Here is a 14,953-nt window from a genome sequence, read left to right as displayed (position 1 = left end):
CTGTCTGAATCCGATTATTTCTCCACGCTGCATGCGGCACTCCGCCGGATTTTGTTCGCAACCCAAACGACCAGCCGGCCCTCCTAGCTACGCTCAATGGCTCGTGCAACCTCGAGTCGAACGTCCCGGTGTGCTTCACCCGCACGTATCCTCTACATATATAGCCTGCGTTTGCCTCTCAGACCACTCTTCAGGTCCCTCCAGTTCCCAGCAACACTCGAGCGGCTGAGCCGAGCCTTGCTGCGTCCGGCCGAGCATGAGCTACTTCAACCAGCAGCAGCAGGCTCCGGTCACCGGTAACTCCACAGGACTCCAAAATGGCTCCTGCGCGCGTGCTCGCTGCTTAGTACCTTTGCAAGAACTGATGGTTCGGCCTTTTTTTTCTCTTCTTCTTCTTGCTGGCGTGGCGGCGAGCAGCGTACCCACTGCCGCAGGCCAACTACGTGGTGGCGGCGCCTCCGGCGGCGTACTACGCGCCGACTGCGCCACCGCCGCCGCCGGGCTACCCGACCAACTACGACGCGGGCATGGGTGCCCCGCAGCCAGCGCAGACACGGAGCCGCGGTGACAAGGCCTTCTTGGAAGGATGGTAAGCTTTCACGTCTCAACTCACCATTTCACCCGCCTCACCTCACCTGATTATATATGCCAAGCAGTTGTGCAGTTCTGAGATAAATCACGGGTGCTCATATGCTATATATGACATGCACACCTGCAAATGTTTGTGCAAAAATAGCGGTGTACGTGCCTGAAAAAAAAAGAGCAAATTTGCTAACTTTATGTTGTACTTCCTCCGTCCCATAATATAAGAGCGTTTCTGGCAGTAGTGTATAATCCCTGTCTAGTGGAAGCAGATTGTCAGGAGTTGATCAATCAATGGAATTCTCGCCGCAGCTCCCTGTTAGTTGTGACACCGATCTTTTTAGAAGTTGGAGAGATAGCCTCATCGTTTTCCTCTTTCATAATTCGACGTGTTTACAGTCACCAATCAACCGGCCTATCTTTGCGCGAAACAAGCTTGTGCGCTGATGGTAATCGGAAGTTTATTTTAAGAAAGACCATCGTGGCTAGCTTTATTGCAACTTAAACTACATCATCCAAAAGTTTAGGAATAATACAAGCTGGAGGCTCGTTAACCCAACTTGTTCTAATCTTATTACAATAACTATGATTAGTTAGCACATGAGCTGCTTGGTTCAAAGAACGACCACAATGCTTAAAAATAACCTTCCCAATAAGCGATGAAACGTCCACACATTCCGCGTTTCATGGTAATCGGAAGTTGGTTCAACCCCCCCCCCCCCCCCCCCCCCTTCCTTGTTGAATAAAGATCTCTGAATTCCCTAAAAAAAATTATACATAGCATCCGACTCACTACTCAAGCTGTGGCCTGTTTTTTTTTCTACAAGCCATTTATTCATGTGCATTATAGTAATCTCTGAAACCTGCAAAAACACTAGAACTGAGATATCCATCATCTGTGATTCTGTGTTGTTTTTCAGCTGTGCAGCCATCTGCTGCTGTTGCCTCCTCGACATGTGCTTCTAAGGACACAGAGAGCAGAAGTGTATGAAATCGTTTGCTGCAGTTAATTGTAGTGTTTGCTTATACATCCATGTGTTTTAGTGTGGAGTTGTAAGGGAGAGCCCGGTTGTGCCTAGAGAACTGTGTGATGATCAATACCAGCTACAACTTATATTCTTGCTTATGCACCTTGTATTTGCCTAATAAAGAATTATCATGCCCTGCTTAGGAAAAGCAACAATTTCAGGAGAAACAAATAAACTTGACAGCTACCATAATAATAATACTAATAATTACTGATGACATCTCCGACAAGTATACAGGATAACCGAGCTTGAAATATTTATACTCGCATCTACAAGACAGGGCCAACTCTCTACGAGTCAGGGTCGGTGAAGTAAACAGGGTTTTCTAGGTCATCATTGTTTGCAGAAGCAAATGAATCTTCAGACCCTATGCTCGACAGACATGAAATGCTATCTGAATCTTCTGATATCCCGTCATCATGCGGAGCGATAGGCGCTTCGAGGTCGGACTCAGATCCAGAAGTCCCTAGCATGAGCTTGTTGATTGCAGTCTTGGCAGTGTCAAGAAACCATTCATCCTCCGGAAGAGCGCTGAAAATTTCAGAGGAGGGAACATGATGATGTTCAGCCGTAGACAAACACGCAACGGATAGACTGAAGCAATGGAAAAGATTTTGATTACAGACCTTTGTGGGTCAACCTCCCTTGCAGAGAAAGCTGCAATTGCTCTAGTAATAATTACTGACACAAGCTGCTGAACTGGTCTGTGCGGGTACCGTCCGCATATGGCAATCTCAACGAGGAAGTGCATATCAAGAATAAGCTGAAAGGAGCAAAAGATTGGCACCTTTAACATGTGCATCAAAGTAACAGGAAATTTGGTATGAAAATGGGAGCGGGATGCTCCATTCGTCAAAAAACACGCACGAAATTTGATATGGGGTACCTGCTGAAGTCCAGAAGGCTGGAGCTGGATGGACTCGTTCTCAAAGACATCCCAGAATTCTTGTTCATTGGAGAGCCACATGACAACCGTTTCAGTTAGCCTTGAAAGCAAAACCTTCTGTATCTTCTCTTTGCCTAGTAGAACATCACCAGCAACACTAGCTAGCTGCTGCAACCTTCCAAACAACGCCTGAAAGAAAATGCTCAGGTGAGACAGGTATGTTTTGTGAAAGGTCTGATTAGAATGAGCGCAATATTTATTTACACATTGCCTTTACCACCTAGAACTATGTCCCTTGGACTACACAAAATTTACTGAAACAAAGAAGATTGTGGAAAGAAAGATCACTGTCCCAAACTAGCTCCAGTAAACAAAGTCTTGATAATATGGCCATCAATAAAGGTGATAAACACAAAACATAGAACTTTCTAAAGCAGCTACATTTCATTGGTGGCCCCAAGTAATATTATGTGTATTTCTGTAGTATGGATATATGACACTAGTGTGAGCAACACGGTAAAATTTACATTTCAAGACGAGATGTGAATCACATCACTAAAACAGAATCACCTGGAAAGGTAGTGAAGGTAAGGGATCAGAATCCCAAAAAAGATCATCCCTGTTCCCCTCCAAGTACATTCTAGCATCCAATCGTGACTTCCCTTCCAAGTAAATAAATGATAAGACATATTGTCGGCAGAAGTGATCCCTCAGTTTGTCCAATGAATGTTGTAGATGACGTTTCCACTCTTTGTATTCTGTGGAGTATACAGACCCAGGACCAAGGCCTTCACTCGTTCCACTAGTTTCTTTCTTCTTGGTTTGCATATCAAAAAACTTAGATACAGCTGCTGGCAATAATTCATCTGCTACGGTATATGCAGTTCCAATTAGTGCAAGCTGCTGCGCATCACTTTCAGCTTTTAATTCTACAGGCTCTTGTGACTCCACTACATTATCATCTTCAGAAGGTCCAGGCAACACTTTGATAAGTGTTTCGACATATCTATCAAATAGCTGGAGAAAATTGCTCAAAATTGTTCCACCAAAGTGAACTGTGGTCATTGGGGTAACATGATCCAAAAGATCCTGTAAGAAGCACATGCAGATGTCAGCTGCTTCAAATGATCAGATATCCAGTCAAGCACAGAATATAGTAGGAAAGAAATTAACTTCAAAATATTGCACTTTTAGATTATTCCGGCAAAATATTCAATCCAATATTCAAAATAGGAGCTTAGCCAATGCCAATACCAATAGAGAGATTCTAAATGAGGGATTCAAAGGAGTTTACCAGCTAAGGGCAAATGCAATCTCCGAGCCAGTTGGAGAAAAAAGGAAATCGAGGTTGTAAGACTCAAGAGAGTAATTTGCCACGCAATTTTCCAGTGATTGGTGGTGCATATATGGCATGTACAGAGGCGTGCAGAGATAAACCTGAGCTACAAAACCGGCTAGATCCGTATAACTAGGCGTGAGGAGATGTGCAGGGAGACGTGCTAACGGTCGTGGGCAGGACTTAGTCGCTAACACCCCGCCACAGATTCAGCGTCGTTGCTGGAGACGATGCAGAGGCTGGACCGAAACTGTCGAAAAGAAGAAGTGGGTAGGCCTTTTGTCATAACATCTGCAAACTGCTGATCAGTGGGCACATGCAGTACCATGATGTCGCCGAGAGCCACCGCTGTTGTTACGGCCCTGCCCAGAGTTGGAGGAGGAGCCGCCCTGGGAAACTGCCTGGTTGCCCGATGCGCACTGGCCATTCTGAGAGCGCACTAGGAGCATCGTGCCGGACTCCAGGGCCAGCGTGTGCCAGATGCGCCCCTCCTCCTGCTCGAGGAAGGAGGGGCGGTTGAGGAAGGAGGATAGGTCGTGGGGCGACATGCTGGTCACCAACTGGCTGTAGTCAGACTTGAGGCTGCAAACACGTTGAAGACAAGCCCCTCGTCACTGATCAGGTAGCCGATATCGTGAAGCATGTCGGCAAGCTGCTTGAGGCGGCTGCAATACACAGTGATGAGGTCACCTTGATACAAGTTGTAGAACTCGTGAAGGGCATAGAAGGTGCGGTGCGCGCGATTGCCGGTGGAGAGATTATGTATGGCGAGCTAGACCAAGTGAGCTGTCTTGTCGGGCTTCACGACGATTGCGAGTATCTCCGGCGAGATGGTCGTGTAGACCCACTTCACGATGCATGAGTCGATGGCAGTCCAATCCGCATCGTCGAGGTGGAGGCGGGTGTCAATGGAGCCGTCGATGTGCTCGATGAGGTTGTACGCACGGAAGACGGTCATGAACAGGTAACACCATATGGTGTAGTTTGACTCATGAAGGTCAAGGACAGACGGGGCATGCTGCCGGACAGGAACGGCGTGGACGCAGTCATGCAGTGGCGGATCTAGTGGGATGCCAATGGCACCCCCTCCAAAATTGCAAAATAAATTTTACTATGTACTCCCTCTGTAAAGAAATATAAGATCATTCTATTTTAAGACTATTTGTTGAAATTATGATGATGTTTCGACTAAATTATACTATATATTAGTATAATTTTTCACAAGTTTTGAACCGTAGCATCCCTAGTTTTGACTGTTGAGGTTCTAGGTCAGCCACTGCATGGATGGAGGAAGCAGTAGGAGAGGCGGCGGCGAAAGGATTGGTGTTGTGGCAAGAGGAGACAGAGGAGTTGTCGTCAGCCATGGTACTGGGGTTGCGGAAGCGAGGATCAGAGGATTTTTAGAAAGCGGTAAGCCGGTAACTGATAGTACCATGTAAGACTCAAGAGAGTACTTTGCCACACAATATTCCCATTGATTGGTGGTATATATATGGCATGTATAGAGGCGTGCGGAGCAAACAACCTGAGCTACAAAACCTGCTAGATCTGTATGACTAGGCCTACGTGAGTAGCTGTATAGGGAGACGTGTTAATGGTCGTGGGCAGGACTTGTCACTAATAGAGGTTTGCTGTCTAAACTAACCTCATTCCTCTGCACTAAGTCATGCAATTACATTGCGCTTAACAACTCTACATAGGTGTACTCAGGGAGTTATTACAGTTGTTGCTTGGTTGCTCGTGTAAATTGACTAGCATCTGTTGAGAATGTGCTGACTACCATCATGAAATAGGTGTGACCACCAGTGAGATCAGCCGCATGAGGCAAGGTTAAACGAGTATTTCATGGGATGTTAGAAACTTAATGACTGATAGAAGTACCTGGAGGTATGGTGCAAGTTGTTCACTACAGATGGAATAGATTGGATGTAATAGATGTAAAAGTTACAGACAGGGCTACTCAAATACTAAAAACCAAATCGTGTAATCCAACGTTACATGGAACTGAACCCATATATATAGTAACACCCGATGAGAATATGGTATATCCAGAATAAAAATATCAACAAACTATAATCAATAAAGCGAGAACTCACATTGATAACTGACATAAACTTCTTTCCACTGCTTGTAAGCATCATCTTAGGTGCAACTGAATCAGATGTCGGTGATCCTTCTTGAGGTCCAAGGCGCAGAATATCGTCATTCCTTGCCGAATCAATAATCTTTCTTCTCACCCTTCTAAAATTCAGTTCAAGCACTTCTTCAATATGAGGTCGCAATAGTAACATAAGTAACTTTGAGAATTTCAACCCATGTGCTTCTAAACAAGAGCAGTGAGCGAGAGTAGTTTGTATGCATATGCAAACAGAACGAAGTGCAGAAACACTCTCAGGCAAAGGAGAATTTTCTTTAACCAAACGTGCAAAAGCTTCTATTTCATATTCAGCCCATTGGATAATCCGGTTCATATTCGTGGGGCTATCTCCAAATAGCGTACTAGATTCTTTCAACACCTTTGAGATAGCTGAGAAAACAAGTTGTGACAAGGTTGCAGAGTAAGTTTCTGTGTAGACTGAACAGGTGGGAAGAAATGCCTCAACATCTCTGTGAAGATGTGAACCGTAGGTTTTTAGAAGTACTTGATGGGCTACAGAACCTTTACCAATCTTAATTAAACCAGACAGAGATTTTCTTAGTTCAGTAATAGATAAAGATGGCTGTTCTGAATACCTAACAAGCTGATCCTCAAGAATTGATTTCCTTTTAAACAGTGCTGTCTTATAGGCAGAAATCTCTGCATCTGATTCTTTGCCTGAACCATCTGTAGTCATATATTTCTTCTCTTCAGTATCCAGGGCAAGCAGTGCCTTTTCTAGTTTGTGCTCTGCAAGCAAAATGTCTATTTCGTCCAGAAAAATAACCTTGGGGTCTTGAGTATCAACAGATAAAATTTCATTAAGTTCACTTTGAAAATCCTTCTCCACCACATGTTCCTCCTTACTATATTTTTGCCACATGTCAAGTTCCCGGCACACACCACTCATCAGATCTTGCACAAGCATCCCCTGGGCAGACACATGCTTCTGCAGCTCAATTAACTCTTGCTCTGCCTCGACAACCTCCTCGGATATTCTGCATAAATAAATAAATAAATAATGGTTGGCAATAAATGCAAGGAATCATGCAGAATAGAAACACGAGACAGTAGATGGTTCATAGTCAAATTTCTACTGACTGAATGAAGCTGAATGATGTATCAGCTAGAGTATTGATGCACCTAGACAAAAGTTCGGTTATCATCCATTCACAGTCAAGTTGTTTCAAGTTACCCAACATTCAACATAATCTGCACTGGAAAGAATATATCGTGCTTGTGTACTCGCAGTGGCCGTTCTTTTATAAATATCAAAGTCACCGCAACAGCACACACAACCAGATACTTTTCTAGTTTCTAAGGAATACATATTTTCTTAACAGCTATGCATGACCTCAGTGGAAGTGTCAAGTGTGTGAGGACCAGCTGCAAGAGTTTAGCCTTTTGTCAATGAGGTGACCAAACAGGCTTAGTTGCAAGTCCTAATCTAGGCAGGTACAACTACTAGACCATCAACCCGTGTAGAGCCAATGGCCAACAAGATAAGCCTCAGAACAGAAGAAACTATAAACAACAATATAGAGGGCATCAGTCAGCCACAGAGACATTTTTCTAATCCAGAACGGAACGAAACTCGCAGTGTTACCTGAGGAAAGCATGGTACTTCGACTGCATATTCCCGCACAGGTTTTCGATGGCATCCTTCAGCTCCAGTAGCTCAGAGCAAGTTTTCCTGATACCCTGTTGAACACAACGGCGTTACTCACTGAGTACAGTCAGCACACTGATGAGATGGTTCGGGCAACCACCAGAGACCAGAGTCCCCACCGGCCTCAACAGACAGATGCAGGCAGATCAACCGTCTCATTCAATTCCATCGCAATAAGGTCAAGCTAGCTTACGTTGTACTTGTAATTGTGTTGTAATGGGGCCCAGTCGAACAGACTGTGCCACAGAACAGCACATATTGACTAATCAAGATTCGAAGATCAGATTTTTAGTTATCAATCCCCCAGAGCCAAAGGGCTCGGTAACTAAATGCTGCATAGGTAATTTTCCCTAAGCGACTGCCCCCCTGCAACGCGCCGCCACGGGCATGCCCGCTCTAGATCCAAAATCGCAACCTAGCTTAAAAGCGCGAGCAGGCAGGACCAGGTAGCGGCGTCGGCAGAAGCAAGAGGTAGCCAAGAAAAGATGCCGGCAATGCGTGGACGGAGAAGTGTTAGGGGAAGAGGGCGGCGACACGGGAAGAAATCTAGGAAGGGGGGTTCAGGAGGGGAGGAGAGGGAGGCCACCTTCTCGGTCTGGGACTGATAGGCGGCGCGGATGGAGGACTGCGGGGTGATCCACTCGTGGCCGGGGAAGTCGTCCTCCAGCTCCTCCTCGCTGCTGCTCTCCATCGCCGGCCTCCCCATGGCCGCCGAGTCTCCTCGGGCGCTCGCTCGAAATCGAAGGCCTCTTGGAGTTTGCTGAGCGAGCGACTGGGCGGCGCGGCAGGGGAGACGAGAGAAAGAGACAAGAGGGGTGGAGCGGAGTGCCGTTATGGGGGCGGGGCAGTCAGTCACCCACCGGCAGCGACCGGAGGGCTACCGTGCGCGTCTCGGGGCTTTCTCCTTTCTTTTCTGCCCATTTTTGCGGTGCAGCTTTTTTTTTTTCTTTGAGGTGTTTTGCGGTGCAGCTGGGAAAAGCAGAGCGGTCGGCTGAAAGACGCTTTGGGCCTCGGCCGAAATTTTGCTAGTACCCGGAGGCAGACCTCGAGGGGCGTGAATATTTCTCGCTTTCACCTTTTTTAGGGATGGCAATGGATAGGGCATGTGCAGGTACAAACTCCTTCTGCCCAAACTCATACCCATGAAATTTTCTATACTATCCATTTCAATATTCATGGGCATAAATTGATATCCATGCCTATACCCATTGGGTACCTAATGGGTATCCGTTGGGTGCCATATATAGCATTTAAATTTTGAAAAAAAATATAAAAATGAGTCTAAAATTCAAGGGAGTATGAGCAACGAACATAGCCTCCTCCGATGGGTGGCTTCTTAAAGGCATCAAGGGAGTATGAGCAACGGTTGGTGGAAGCCCGGCGTAGTGGGAATGAGCAGTTGGAATTGGGGGTCGTTGGATCAAATAGTTCAGAAGAGTCCGATGGTGATGAATCGAGATTTCATCATTTCAAGACGTCACATAGGATGTCAGAGGAATGTTGAGCAGGCGATTGCGGACCTATGACCTATGGCTGGTTTAGGGAATACAAGATTTAGGGTCGGGCCATAGGAGTTAGATGCTTACCCCACATGTCATAGGAATAATTTTGATTTATTAAATTTTTGGGTATCCATTGGGTTATCCATGTGTTGGGAAACGTTACATGGGAAACAAAAAAATTCCTACGTCCATCAAGATCAATCTAGGAGATGAACATCTACGATATGATATTGCATCTACATACCCTTGTAGATCGCTAAGCGGAAGCGTTAAGAAACGTGGTTGATGTAGTCGAACGTCTTCGCGATCCAATCACGATCTGTCCCGCGAACTCCCGATCCAAGTATCGAACAGACGGCACCTCCGCGTTCAACACACATACGGCTTGATGACGCCTTCACCTCCTCGATCCGGCGAGCGATGGTGAAGTAGTAGCCCGAGTCCTCCGGTAGCACGACGGCGTGGTGACGGTGGCGGTGGCGGAATCTCAGCAGAGCTTCGCTAAGCATTACGGAGAGGAAGAGGGATGCGAGGGAGAGGAGAGGCAGTGCCGTGGCGTAGAGATGTGCTCAAGGGTGCGGCTGCCCTCTCTCTACCTCTCTATATATAGGGGGAAGGGAGGAGGAGGGGCTTCCTATATCCCATCTAAGGGGGCGGCGGCCACAAGGCAGATGGGGGCGCCCCCTAGGAAACCCTAGGGTGTCTTGCCCCCCAAGCCAGGTGGGGGGAACCCTAGATGGGGCGCCGCACCTCTCCTAGTTACATGAGATGGGTGAGGGGGCGCACAACCCCTTAGTGGGCTGGTTTTCCCCCTCCCCTTGGCCCATGAGGCCGCCCATGACTTGTCGGGGCCCCCTGAAACCCCTTTCGGGCATGCTGGTCATCACCCGGTACCTCTGGAACAATTTTGGACTCCAATACCCTTCGTCCAATATACCAATCTTCACCTCCAGATCATCCCGGAGTTCCTCGTCACATCCGGGGTCTCATCTGGGACTCCGAACAACCTTTGGTAACCACCATAATGACTCAACTATACTTATATCGTCACCAAACGTTAAGTGTGTAGACCCTACGGATTCGAGAACTATGCAGACATGATCGAGACACCTCTACGGTCAATAATCAATAGAGGGACCTGTATGTCCATATTGGTTCCCACATATTCTACGGAGATCTTATCGGTTGAACCTCGATGTCGAGGATTCAGCTAATCCCGTATGCAGTTCCCTTTGTCCATCGGTATGTTACTTGCTCAAGATTCAATCATCGGTATCTCCATACCTAGTTCAATCTCGTTACCGGCAAGTCTCTTTACTCGTTTCGTAATACAAGATCATGTGACTAACTCATTAGTCACATTGCTTGCAAGCCTGTTGTGATGTTGTATTACCGAGTGGGCCCTGAGATACCTATCCATCATACAGAGTGACAAATCCCAGTCTTGGTCCATGCCAACTCAACAGACACCCTCGGAGATACCTGTAGAGCACCTTTATAGTCACCCAGTTATGTTGCGACGTTTAGTACACAAAAGGCACTCCTCCGGTGTCAGTGAGTTGCATGATCTCATGGTTATAGGAACATATACTTGACATGCAGAAAACGATAGCAATAAACTTGATACGATCATATGTTACACTTATAGTTTGGGTCTTGTCCATCACATCATTCTCCTAATGATGTGATCCCATTATCAAATGACAACTCATGTCCATGGCCAGGAAACCATAGCCATCTTTGATCAACGAGCTAGTCCGGTAAAGGCTTACTAGGGACATGTTGTTGTCTATGTATCCACACATGCATTTGAGTTTCCGATCAATACAATTATACCATGGATAATAAACGATTATCATGAACAAGGAAATATAATAATAATGACTTTATTATTGCCTATAGGGCATATTTCCAACAGTCTCGCACTTGCACTAGAGTCAATAATCTAGTATTACATGGTAATGAATCTAACACCCATAGGGTTCTGGTGTTGATCATGTTTTGCCCATGGAAGAGGTTTAGTCAGTGGATATGCAACATTCAAATCCGTATGTACTTTGCAAATGTTTATGTCCTCCTCTTTGACTGCATCACGAATGGAGTTGAAGCGTCGCTTTATGTGTCTAGTCCTCTTGTGAAACCTTGGTTCCTTGGCTAGAGCAATGGCACCAGTGTTGTCACAGAACAGAGTCATTGGGTTCAGTACACTAAGTACAACTCCAAGATATGTCATGAACTGCTTCATCCAGACACCTTCCTCCGCTGCCTCTGAGGCAGATATGTACTCTGCTTCGCATGTAGAATCATCTACCACGCTTTGCTTGGAACTGCACCAGCTTACCGCTCCCCCATTTAGAATATATATGTATCCGGTTTGAGACTTAGAGTCATCTGGATCAGTGTCAAAGCTTGCATCGACGTAACCCTTTACCACGAGCTCTTGATCACCTCCATAAACGAGAAACATTTCCTTAGTCCTTTTCAGGTACTTAAGGATATTCTTCACCGTTGTCCAATGATCTATTCCTGGATTACTTTGAAACCTTTCGGCCATACTTATGGCAAGTCTGACATCCGGTCTTGTGCACAACATCGCATACATGATAGAGCCTATGGCAGAAGCATAGGGGATGACACTCATCTTTTCTCTATCCTCTGTAGTCGCTGGGCATTGAATCTGACTCAACTTCGCACCTTGCAAAACAGGCAAAAACCCCTTCTTGGACTGATCCATTTTGAACTTCTCCAGAATCTTATCAAGGTATGTGCTTTGTGAAAGTCCTATTAAGCGCCTCGATCTATCTCTATAGATCTTGATGCCTACTATGAAAGCAGCTTCTCCTAGGTCCTTCATTGAAAAACTCTTGTTCAAATATTCCTTCATGTTCTCCAAAAGTTCTATATTATTTCCAATCAGCAATGTGTCATCCACATATAATATTAGAAACGCTATAGATATCCCACTCACTTTCTTGTAAATACAAGATTCTCCAAAAACTTGTATAAACCCAAACGCTTTGATCACCTCATCGAAGTGAACATTCCAACTCCGAGATGCTTGCACCAGTCCATAAATGGATCGCTGGAGTTTGCACACTTTGTCAGCATTCTCTGGATCAACAAAACCTTCGGCTTGCATCATATACAACTCTTCCTTAAGGAAACTGTTAAGGAACATTGTTTTGACATCCATCTGTCAGATTTCATAATCAAAAAATGCAGTTATTGCTAACATGATTCTGACGGACTTAAGCATCACTACGGGTGAGAAAGTCTCATCGTAGTCAACTCCTTGAACTTGTGAAAACCTATTTGCCACAAGTCGAGCTTTATAGGCGGTGACATTAATGTCCGCGTCTGTCTTCTTCTTGAAGATCCATTTATTCTGAATGGCCTTTCACCCTTCAGGTAATACTTCCAAAGTCCACACTTTGTTTTCATACATGGATCCCATCTCGGATTTCATGGCGTCTAACCATTTGTCGGAATCCGGGCCCACCATCGCTTCTCCATAGCTCGTAGGTTCACTGTTGTCCAACAACATGACCTCTAAGACAGGGTTACCGTACCACTCAGGAGTTGTATGTACCCTTGTTGACCTATGAGGTTCGATAGTAACTTCACCCGAAGCTTCATGATCATCATCATTAGCTTCCTCTTCAACTGACGTAGGTGCCACAGAAACATCTTTCTGTGTTGCGCTACTCTCTGGTTGAAGCAAAGGTTCAACAACCTCATCATGTTTTATCTTCCTCCCACTCAATTCTTTCGAGAGAAACTATTTCTCGAGAAAGGACCCGTTCTTAGCGACAAACACTTTGCCTTCGGATGTGAGATAGAAGGTATACCCAACCATCTCTTTTGGGTAGCCTATGAAGATGCATTTGTCCGCTTTGGGTTCGAGCTTTTCCGGCTGAAGCCTTTTGACATAAGCATCGTAGCCCCAAACCTTAAGAAACGACAACTTAGGTTTCTTGCCAAACCACAGTTCATATGGTGTCATCTCCACGGACTTAGATGGTGCCCTATCTAAAGTGAATGCAGCTGTCTCTAACGCATAACCCCAAAATGATAGTGGCAAATCGGCAAGAGACATCATAGAACACACCATATCCAATAAGGTACGATTGCGACGTTCGGACACACCATTACGCTGTGGTGTTCCAGGTGGCGTGAGTTGTGAAACTATTCCACATTGTTTTAAATGAAGGCCAAACCTCGTAACTCAAAACATGGCGTCAATTGTGAAACGATTCCACATTGTCTTGAGTGATTGCCAAACTCATAACTCAGATACTCTCCCCCTCGATCAGATTGTAGGAATTTGATCTTCTTGTTACTATGATTCTCAACTTCACTCTGAAATTGCTTGAACTTTTCAAATGTTTCAGACTTATGCTTCATCAAGTAAACATACCCATATCTACTCAAGTCATCGATGAAGGTGAGAAAATAACAATATCCATCATGCGCGTCAACACTCATCGGACCGCACACATCAGTATGTATGATTTCCAACAAGTCACTTGCGCGTTCCATTGTTATAAAAAACGGGGTTTTGGTCATCTTGCCCATGAGGCATGGTTTGCATGTGTCAACTGATTCAAAATCAAGTGACTCCAAAAGTCCATCATCATGGAGTTTCTTCATGCACTTTACACCAATATGACCTAAGCGGCAGTGCCACAAGAAAGTGGTACTATCATTATCAACTCTACATCTTTTGGCATCAACGTTATGAACATGTGTATCATCACTATCGAGATTCAATAAGAATAAACCCCTCACATTGGGTGCATGACCATAAAAGATATTACCCATATAAATAGAACAACCATTATTCTCTGATTTAAATGAGTAATTGTCTCGCATTAAACAAGATCCAGATATAATGTTCATGCTCAACGCAGGCACCTAATAACAATTATCCAGATTCATCACTAATCCCGATGGTAATCGAAGAGCAAGTGTGCCAACGGCGACCACATCAACCTTGGAACCATTTCCCACGCGCATCATCACTTCATCCTTCGCCAGCCTCCGTCTATTTCGTAGTTCCTGCTTTAAGTTGCAAATGTGAGCAACCGAACCGGTATCAAATACCCAGGCACTACAACGAGAGTTGGTAAGGTACACATCAATATGTATATCACATATACATTTGTTGATGTTGGCCCCCTTCTTGCCGGCCAGATACTTGGGGCAGTTCCGCTTCCGGTGGCCAGTTCCCTCGCAATAGAAGCACTCAGTTTCCGGCTTGGGTCCAGCCTTGGGTTTATTCACGAGAGGATCAACTGCTTTGCCACCCTTCTTAAAGTTTCCCTTATTTCCCTTACTCTTCTTGAAACTAGTGGTTTTATTCACCATCAACACTTGATGCTCCTTCTGGATGTCTGACTCAGCGACTTTCAGCATCGCGAACAGCTCGGAGACTGACTTGTTCATCCCTTGCATGTTATAGTTCAACACAAAGCTCTTGTAGCTAGGTGGTAGCGATTGAACAACTCTGTCAGTGACAGCCTCTGGCGGGAGCTCAACTCCCAACTCAACCAGACAGTTGTAGTACCCAGACATTCTGAGTATGTGCTCACTGACAGACCTGTTCTCCTCCATCTTGCAAGCATAGAACTTATCGGAGGTCTCATACCTCTTGATCCGGGCATTCTTCTCAAGATAAAATCAACTCCTGGAACATCTCATATGCTCCATTACGTTCAAAACGCCTTTGAAGTCTCGGCTCTAAGCTATACAGCATGGCACATTGAACTATTGAGTAGTCATCAACACACGATTGCCAGGCGTTCACAATGTCC

General features: G+C 45.4%; 1 protein-coding gene across 2 annotated transcripts; it reads right to left on the bottom strand.

Annotated features, from left to right (window-relative positions):
• Positions 1-1,799: 1,799 nt before the first annotated feature.
• Positions 1,800-8,584, bottom strand: LOC125536575 (exocyst complex component EXO84C). 2 transcript variants are annotated; one of them, XM_048699813.1, is made up of 8 exons: positions 8,225-8,550; positions 7,576-7,670; positions 6,566-6,967; positions 5,929-6,073; positions 3,067-3,585; positions 2,497-2,685; positions 2,237-2,373; positions 1,800-2,141 (listed from the first exon to the last, which is right to left on the bottom strand). In XM_048699813.1, exons 1-8 carry the CDS (start codon positions 8,342-8,344, stop codon positions 1,901-1,903), a joined length of 1,848 nt encoding a protein of 615 aa, XP_048555770.1. In that variant the 5' UTR covers positions 8,345-8,550; the 3' UTR covers positions 1,800-1,900. The 2 variants fall into 2 exon arrangements, with proteins under 2 accessions (XP_048555770.1, XP_048555769.1); XM_048699812.1 differs by having other exon boundaries at positions 5,929-6,967; positions 8,225-8,584.
• Positions 8,585-14,953: the final 6,369 nt, after the last annotated feature.

This window comes from Triticum urartu, chromosome 2 (assembly GCF_003073215.2).
Source record: "Triticum urartu cultivar G1812 chromosome 2, Tu2.1, whole genome shotgun sequence".
Classification (NCBI taxonomy): Eukaryota; Viridiplantae; Streptophyta; class Magnoliopsida; order Poales; family Poaceae; genus Triticum; species Triticum urartu.
This window is presented reverse-complemented; position numbering and strand designations above follow the sequence as displayed.

Excerpts from the sequence above, each read along its gene's own strand:
- LOC125536575 (XM_048699812.1), bottom strand. The coding sequence starts at position 8,344 with ATGGGGAGGCCGGCGATGGAGAGCAGCAGCGAGGAGGAGCTGGAGGAC. Across the intron at positions 7,671-8,224 it reads ATCAGTCCCAGACCGAGAAG|GGTATCAGGAAAACTTGCTC; the intron begins GTGGCCTCCCTC and ends TGTGTTCAACAG. Across the intron at positions 2,374-2,496 it reads AGCCTTCTGGACTTCAGCAG|CTTATTCTTGATATGCACTT; the intron begins GTACCCCATATC and ends TGCTCCTTTCAG.